This window comes from Chaetura pelagica, unplaced genomic scaffold, assembly GCF_000747805.2.
Source record: "Chaetura pelagica isolate M959 unplaced genomic scaffold, ChaPel_1.0 scaffold138, whole genome shotgun sequence".
NCBI classification, from domain to species: domain Eukaryota; kingdom Metazoa; phylum Chordata; class Aves; order Apodiformes; family Apodidae; genus Chaetura; species Chaetura pelagica.
The window spans coordinates 344,917-353,778 of NW_009954215.1; the positions used below are offsets into that span (position 1 = coordinate 344,917).

Genomic DNA, 8,862 nt, shown 5'->3' on the forward strand with positions numbered 1-8,862 from the left:
GCAGCGCTGGAGGCACCGCTGGGCTCACGGCGGTAGCTCTGTCCTGTGGTAAAGGGTTGCTCCTGCTTTTGTTTAAATTGCGGAGTTAAGGAAGTAGGAAAGTGAAAGGAGACAAATGAGCTTCAGGATATGAGTAGGGGTTTCACAATAATGGAGGGGAATAGCCCAGTCAGCTAAGTATGAAGTGAGTATCAATGAGTATCTCATAAATTGAATATTTGTAGCTCAGACTAGCTACTAGCATTAAACAAGCCTGGAAAATAATAACTTCCTAGCCTTTTCTAGAACATTCTACTAAACCAGAATGTATTGTGTAAGCACAGAATTTACTAAGGTGAACGTTTCAGGAGCCAACTGGAGAGTAGCTTTGTGCAAGATCTGTTATTAGAGCAAGACAATACCTGATGCATCAGGAAAACTGGTAGAACTTAGTAGGATTTGTAATTGTAGGGTGGGAAAATATGTGCTTTATATCTAATATATTGTGTCCTTGGTAGTATTAAAACAACACTTTGTAGTGTGTCAGTAAATACAGCAGACTTACACAAAAAAAAGTGAATAGGCAGTCTGTATGTAATTTGATGGGATGGCTCACAGTAGCCTACAATACTACAAAGTATTTCAGTAGGTTTTCCCTCCTAAAGAAGCTACAAAGTGACATCTATCATGAGATATGATTATTTAAGTAATTTTGTTCATGCCTGAACCTGACCTCTATTTACTGTTTGTTTCTGCTTATGAGCAACATATTAACAATAACTGAGCTATAACTGACATCTGACTCAGAAGCAGTTCCTGCAACTGCACTGACAAAACACGTTAAGCAGAGGGAAGCCTCTTCTCTTTTTGACTCCAGATTATTCATCTCAGCTACTGTATCAATCAGCTCTTCTTTCACATCTCAGCACAGTTCTGCCAGTTAATCACATGGTTTGAATTTAGTAATCCCATAACATTGCTCTATGATCTGAGCTGTTGCATTTGTTGTTCTAAGGCACCAGAAAATAACTGTGTGCTGTGTTCCTTAACAGATATAATAGTACTTGCTTCTAAGGGAGAGGTGACTTTAGGTCTCTTATTTACTACACTGGAGCTGCTAACTGATTTCATTAGAGATTAAATTGTACAATTAAAAAACAGAACCTGTGTTCTGTTTTTTAATCCTTGTCTCTGCTGATTGTAGAGATTATCTGTTTTCCTAATAAACTTTATTAGATAATCCCACAGAAGACTATCACTATGTTGTCCCAAAATGAGGTCCATTTACCAGACGTGCAATAATCCAATCCACACAGAGGTAGCTCTTTATTCCAGTCCTGTGCAGAAAGGGGTGCTAGGTGGTAAATCCACAAAGTTAACACACCCCATATGGAAAACTATGGCATATTTATCCCATTAAACAAGCATCAAGATCCACCTTTATTTACACTTACAGGTTAGTAACTTAACACTACTGGTCTCCTTGGTTAATTGCACTCCCCACTTCTGTTGCAAAGCACAGTGTCCTTTTAAATCAAAGTGCATGTTCTGTCAGGAGTGGTCTTGACTGGGAAGTGTTCTTGAGTCTGTGGTCTTGATCTACCTCTGCCCCCTTTAGTTTCTGTTGATTTCTGCTGACCTCATGCCTTGTAGCACAATGTTTTCTTTTTGTTATCTCTCAAGGTTCTTCAGGATATTAATTGTTATCAAGGTATGCAAGCTAGAGTCCTTGTTATTTCTGTAATTCTTCAAGGCTGTTACATAGGCCTTTACCAGCCTCTGGTATTCCTCAAAAATCTCCCCTTTGTCATAAAGTACACGATGCAAATGGTTTTAGTTATATTCTCTAAAGAGCTATGTCAAATTATGTGATTAACAAGGTATTATATAGGTTACAATTTCCTTTTAAAGCAAATTAAGAGCTAGAAAGAATCTTTGGTCAAAACAAGAGTTACTTCATTCAAACAAAGAATTAACTTGTCATGCAATTATTAGAAAAGCATTCTTCCTTGTTTTAAAGTAAATACATCCTGGGAAAACCTGATTAGAATTTGCCAGCCTTTTCTAGGATTTTGCAGACCAGACTCTCCTATATCACCAATTTTTCAGTGTTCTGATTTAATTGCGAAGTATTTGAACATTGGAAAGATTAGCAACATCCTAAAAGTGATACAAGTCCTCAAATACTGCTTCAATAGCAGAAAATGTAAAGATAGTTACACCTAACTTATGAATTGTGGTTTGGTTTTCAGGTTTTTTTGTACACAGGAAAACGTTGACTATTATAAAATATATGAAGATTTCACTAGATTGCTGACTGAAACATATAGCATGAAACAGTTCAAAACTGTATCATTTGCTGCTGTGTGTTTGCCATGACTTTACAGGCAGTCCTGCCCCAGAACAAATAATGACCTTTCTATCATAGCACTAACAATGTCAAAGGCTTGGTATGAATAACTAAGAAATATCTCTTGCTCTGTTTCAACAATAAGTAGAATCTCCTCCTCCAATATGAATATGAAAGTTTTGGTCATGTGATTAATGTTAAGTCAGCTGATTTCTCGTCTTTGCAGCATTTCCTGGAATCACTCCTTGGCACAGAATCAGAGACATGCCCTGTAAACTGCACAGGGATATCTTGAGTAACTTGGCAGTTGTTTCTCTGACTAAAGTATCTTGGTGGTGTTTACAGTTAAGCATTTTGTCCCCCTGAATATTGGAAAATATTGTTAATCTAACTTTCACCTCACTGGCATCAGATACACTTATAGGGTTTGTTGGAGTTTCAATAAAATGTTTACATTTTTAGGAGACAGACCAAATTAGAGAATGTATTAAATAGATTACTTTCTAATAGCATCACCTTCTAATCAAATTGTAAAATTTTATTTCCCTGCTTTGGCTCTGAGTGAATTTCCATGGAATCTTTTGGCTGTATTTACCAGGATTGTTGTACTTGGCAGCCTTGTATTAGGGAAGTAGCCGCAGCATTTGGCAGATCGGGAGAGTGTCTTTTAGTTGGGTGATATGTAGCAATACAGTCTCAGCAGAGCCATCAGAAAGGAACTGTTAACCAAAAGATGTGTCAAAGCAGAAGGGGTTTGGACCCTAAATATAAATTGAGATTAAAAAAATTAATCTCTATTCAACCTTCATTTAGTTATGTCTAAAAAGACATAAGTAGTCTTGTAGGATCTTGAGAAAGAAGTATAAATACCCATTATTACACAGAAACTGGTTTTGATTCCAAAAAGTGCAATAGCATTTGTATTCCTTTCAGTGAGGGGAGAAAATAAAAGAAAAACAAAAACCAACCTAAACCAAATAAACATTACATGTTTTATTTGAATAACTTAACTTCTGTATTCTCTGTGTGACTGTAGGCCTTATTTAACTCCTGCCGTAGGAATCTCTAGTGCAGTTACCTAGGAGACAAAATGCTTTGCAATTATTAATGAGGTTAATTCAGTAACTTTTCCTCTTGAGACTGTGCAGTGTTCACTTAGAAACAGCCATAACAAAGGCAGACCAAAGCAAAGTCATCAGCTGTCTTCCAGCTTGAGGAGTATTGCTTTCCAGCCCTTGGATACAGACTTCTTAATGTGTTTAGCTTTATACACCTCTTGATATGTACAAGGCTTCAGCCATTCTTAGCTGAAGTTCTCGGTACTTGTTACTTCTGCAAATAATCTCTTATTTCCCAGTTTGTGAACTCCAAAAATAAGGGACCGCTTGGACACCTGTCAAAAGTTTGGTTTAAGTGACTTCATAGATGCACTCTGGTAAACTGGGATAGGATCCATTTCCCAGAGTGGCAGCATTCTGATTTCACTAGAAGAGGTGTTTGGATCCCTTCCCTCCCTTCATATGCAAATTTTAAAGGCCCGTTCACACTTACACCAGTGTCCGCTACCTGTTCAGACTTAGCCAGTTCTCTATAGGCATGCTGGGGTGTGGGAGAAGTAATCTAAACCTGTTAAATGAAAGCCCCTAAGGGTATCAAACAGTTGAGAAACTTAGTACAACAGGAATAGGAAAAATTGAGTGCTTTTGCTTCTGCTCTTTTTTTCTGCAAAAACAGAAGTTGGAATTGCTTATAAAAGCTGTAAACTGCTTATTTGTTCGTTGGTTGTTCTTTTCTTAGCTGCTAGTGATACCTACATAGTCTTGTTCAGATCCCTGAGGTTCTTGCTGGACAGCTCTTCAACCACTGCTTTCATTGGCAATGTCTACTTCATCTTTTGTTGTGGAGGCTGTGGTTAAACATCTTTTGCTGTATTTACTTGCATTTGTTGTTCTTATTTTGAGTTTATGTTGGGGGGTTGTAAAAGCAATAACTTTCTGAGAAAAAAGTAGAATATAGGCAAAACACAAGGGAAGTAAGAAAGGGTTTGTAATCTGGTGATGCAAAGAAGTGAGAAACCTATACCTATAGTTCTTAGTTATTTTGACCTGCAGATTTTTATGAAGCAGGCTGTGGTCTCTTCTACAGCATTGTTACTTAATAGTACCTTTCCTTAATTTGTTTATACATTTTTATGTAGTTCACTAAATAGCTTTAGCTCCCTAAATTACCTTATACTCGAGCACAGGGAACATGATAGGGTACCTGAGAAATTAAAATTCACAAAATATATGCTATTTCTTTATGTCTGAATCATACAAAGAGGTAGAGGTGCTCAGGATTGGTCTTTAGGTAAGCTGGATCTTCCATATAAGCCAGGGGAACATTAAGTGCCTTGGAATGGGGTCTGGCACATGGACTGCAGATTATTTACCAGATATTATACCAGGTACTACTGGAGATAACTGGCTTTATATGCAGTACTCAGCTCTGAACATCTGAAGCTAGGGGCCCAGCCTCTTTTGGCAAAACCAAAAACAATGTTCGTGTCTGTGACCTATGAGCCCCTTTTGCAATGGAGTCTGTGCTTGGGAAGAGACCGTAATTCCTTCTGCTGCATGAAAGGTGGCAAGGCTCAGCCTCTCAGCTTAGAAGAGGAAGAAGCTCTGGGCTATACTGGAGGCCTCCACAGCTGTCCCATGAAAACTGTTCTGCCTAACTCCCCAGCAGAAGGGTGAAGCATTTGTTTCTCCTGTGAATGGGCCCAAGTTAATGATCCACACATCTTGAAAATCTATAAATAATCAAATTCTGACATAAACCTTGGAAGAACAGCAAGGACCCAAACCTGTTTTTTTCTGTCGATGCACTAACTTTCTGGCTTTCATCCTCCATGCAGAGCAGCTTCAGCAGAAGGGTTTGAGTTCCCCTTCCCTGATGCAGAGGAGTGCAGAGACCATGCTGCAGGCCTGCAGAAACATGGAGCTGAAGCTCCTGAAAAGAAGGTGGTGTGACCATCTATGATATCACACTTACTCTCTGCAATAGCAAGAGTAACAGTTCAGCTACTGGAATGAAAGTCATGGTAAGTGCTGGTTTATTCAAGTGGCTAAAAGTAGACCTACTGTGCCTGATATGGGTTTCAGTATCCTTTGTGTCTGCTTTGTGTTTTAGAAGACAGAAATCAGAAACATTCTAGGGAAGCCCCCAAAATACATGGTTGCTTTAACTGTCGGTGGTGTATTTTTGCCCAGCTTTCTTGTCTCAATCATTCTGAAACTCATGACAGGCTGTGGTTTTGCACACATCCTTTTCCTTGTTAGTCTGTGTTTGCATTTGTATTCTGTTTGCCATTCTTTATTTTATTTCAGTGTAAGGGGAATTACAGGGATTTTTGTCACGTGCTCCAATGTACTGGACTAGTTCTATGAAGTCTGGTGGTGGGAACAGAAAGGATATTATTTATTTTCTATTCTTTTTTTTGTTGTTGTTGCTCTTAGATGAATACTGTTGTGCAATCTGTCCCAAAACTACTGTTAAGGGATTTGTACATTTGTGATGCTCACAGACTTCTTGAAAACCAAGGAAAGGCAGCCTGTAGGTCAGGCAGCAGCTGCAGACCCTGGTGCTCATGGTGTGCTTGTAGAGCATGCAGCTGCAGCCAACTGCTGATGAAAAATGCTTCATACTCCATGGCTTCCTGATGAAATACCCTGTGCTAGTAAAACTAGTGTAATAAGAGAACAACATGCTTATAAATCAGCAGTGCTCTAGGAAAGTCTTGCTGAACCAGCAATATTTTGTTAATTTTAAGTTGTTGCAGGATTTTTTTTTTCACTGAGAAGTTCCAGCATGTCCCATGGCACAATCACTCTAGTGCCAGTGCAAGTAAGGAATCACTGGTGTACAGGTGAGGAAGGAAGTGGTGGAATTCATGGTTTAAATATGGGCCAACCAACACGGATAGTTTAGGAAATATTTAATACTTGCTGCTGAAAACACTCTAGTGTCTTTGTCTTCATGTGTCTGTGGTAGCTGTGTCCTCTTGGCACAACAATGACAGTACAAAGTAGGCTGGCAAATTGATGTTATGATGTTGCTATTATTTATGTTACTAAGCTAAAAATGCAAGGGATGCAAGTTTCTAAACTCCAAAATTTTAGAGATGCAGAAGAATTCCATGGCAGACTGGCAGCAAACTTGGGTATCTCAGCCCAGTAAAAGCAGAAACCAAGGTCATTTCCACAGGAATGCCTTTCGAAGTTACTCTACCAGGATTTTGCAAAGCAGTCATCTAAACAGGTCTGTCTTTCAGCCTGCCTTGCTTCTGTTGGTCTTCTGAGATTGCTTTTCCAAAGTTCTGTGAGATTCTGAATGGCTAGAAAAATTTGAGGCTGTAATCACTCCTACTAGGTTGGAAATTCCCAGCTTTTGAGTTCTTAACCTCACTTGAGAAAGTTGTTGTGGGGAAGCTGCCACTCTGACCAGCATCACTGTAGTGCATTGCCTTGGGCTTTATGCCATGTCTTGCCTGCGGGGTTCATGCTGAGGCTCATCAAAGTGCTTGGGAAGTAGTATGGTAGGTGATATCAGAAATGTAGGTGTTGGAGGATGCAGAAGGACTTCTACACATAAATGGAAGCACAGCTAGTTTCTGAGGGGAAGAAGAAGGGAAAATAATATATCAGACAGTTTTGAAAACAAGTTATGGGAAAAGACATCTCAGCAGCCTAAAAGACAGACCTTTTATGTTCAAAATATCTTCCATACCATCACACCTTTACTTTCCTACAGGAAGCCATTTTCAAAATAGACATAAAATATTTTACATTAAGAGTTGTAAACCTTGGCAGAATTACTTAGGAAATCCATTTGAATGTGTTTGCATAACAAAAGACACACCTTTGGTCTCCATCCTAAGAGCCCAAGTAAATCCCAGCACTCTAGCTTTGCAAAATGTAACAAAGTTGGGGAATAGGCTGGTAATTAGGTAGTCACTGAAAGCATCATTCTCTAATGCTGGTGGACACAGCTTGCAAAGCCCCTATTTATTTTAGTAGATACTCTATTATGAATGAACTGTACTTCCTTGGAAATTCCTTTAATTTTGTCTGAACTGTTTGCTCTGGTTTTCCAGTCAGCTGGGGTCTTTGGCCTCTCTGGCCATAAACTGGATTCAGTGCCAGAATTTTTGCTTGGGATTCCTTCTATCCAGGCTGAATAGCTTTGACGTAGTGCTGGTTGAACAATTCTTCGTAGGCTGGGAAGTCTATATAACAGATTTCCTTACATTCTGATTGCAATAATTCAAGCCTGTATAACATATAGGCATTAGCATTCCACTGCTCTGCTTCACAGATTAATGTATGTATTCAACTGCACAACTTCTCTTCCTGTTCTAAGGAATCTCTTAAACTGACACACAGCTTATGTAGATAAGAGAGGTGTTTCATAGCAGCTGTATCTGTTTTTAAGGATCATCATGGTAGTCTTCCTCTAAAAGTCCAAAGGAAAAGGCATCTCTTATCTATAGAAGGTGCTAAACAATAGCAACATAAGAAGTAACAAATAGTGAAAATATATGGGCTGGCTTAGTTCTCTTTTTCACACACATTGTTTGTGCTATGTTACATTTTAAAGAGGAAAGTTAGTTTAAAAGGAGAACTTGTGCTTTTGATTTCTCTGCATTGAGGGGAAGTATCACTTCCAAGTAAATATGATGCTGCCCAAAGTATACAGCTAATTTTGGATTCCAAATAATCTTAGTGAAATCCCAGAAATTCCTTTCACTGTTTTTGCTAGAGGTAATGAAGCAGCTGAAAATGTACCAGTGTAAGCCAGGTTGCATACTGCAGTACCTGGCATTTGGGTATGTCATGAGCCCTAGCAGGTGAGCCTGTCAAGATAATAAGAAATTTTTATTTATTTTTTTTTATTTATACAAATGCAAAAAGAAAAGCAGAAATAGAAACAACATCAAATTATTTCCTCAAAATTGTGAATTAGGACTATATCAGCACTACAACTTGAATACAATTTTCAAAGCTTAAACCACTGTAGAATAATTATTCCCTTATTTTTGCCTTAGCTTACAAGATAATTGGTTTTGAGGTCAAAGACCTTTAAAGTACTTCTAGCACATTTTTGCTTGGCAGGTTTGCCTATAACCTAGCAAAAGCTGGGGACATGCATAGGAATCAAACTTTATCCCTGATGACAATTTTGCAGATCTTTTTGGAAAACTCATCAGGAATCCTTAAAACGTGTGGGAAGCGTAAAACAGTAATCAGTTTGAAACCTTTGTGTTTTAACACCTATGCAAAGGCAGTCCCCCTTTTGATCTGTCTCAAATCTAGACATAACAGAAGAAACAATACTGCATTTGGGTTGAAAAGCCTAGAATCTTCTATTCTTGGTGAAATTTGCCTGGGCACATTTGCAGGTTGAAATTGCTTAAGGTATAAAACACGCAGAAAATCTGTTTTTCTCATGCTTAAGTGGCAATCATGATGGTGAATCACAGGTGCTTATTCCCT

At 38.6% G+C, this 8,862-nt stretch overlaps 1 protein-coding gene across 1 annotated transcript in view; it reads right to left on the reverse strand.

The window, feature by feature from the left end:
* The window catches only part of TVP23A (trans-golgi network vesicle protein 23 homolog A (S. cerevisiae)), a 15,928-nt gene extending 10,584 nt beyond the window's left edge, over positions 1 to 5,344 (reverse strand). Inside the window, exons 1-2 of the mRNA XM_010003282.1 lie at positions 5,175 to 5,344; positions 4,558 to 4,591 (exon numbers count right to left, since the gene is read on the reverse strand). Of these exons, the coding sequence (XP_010001584.1) occupies positions 4,558 to 4,591; positions 5,175 to 5,344 (204 nt within the window). The remainder of the gene's footprint in view (positions 1 to 4,557; positions 4,592 to 5,174) is intronic.
* Positions 5,345 to 8,862: the final 3,518 nt, after the last annotated feature.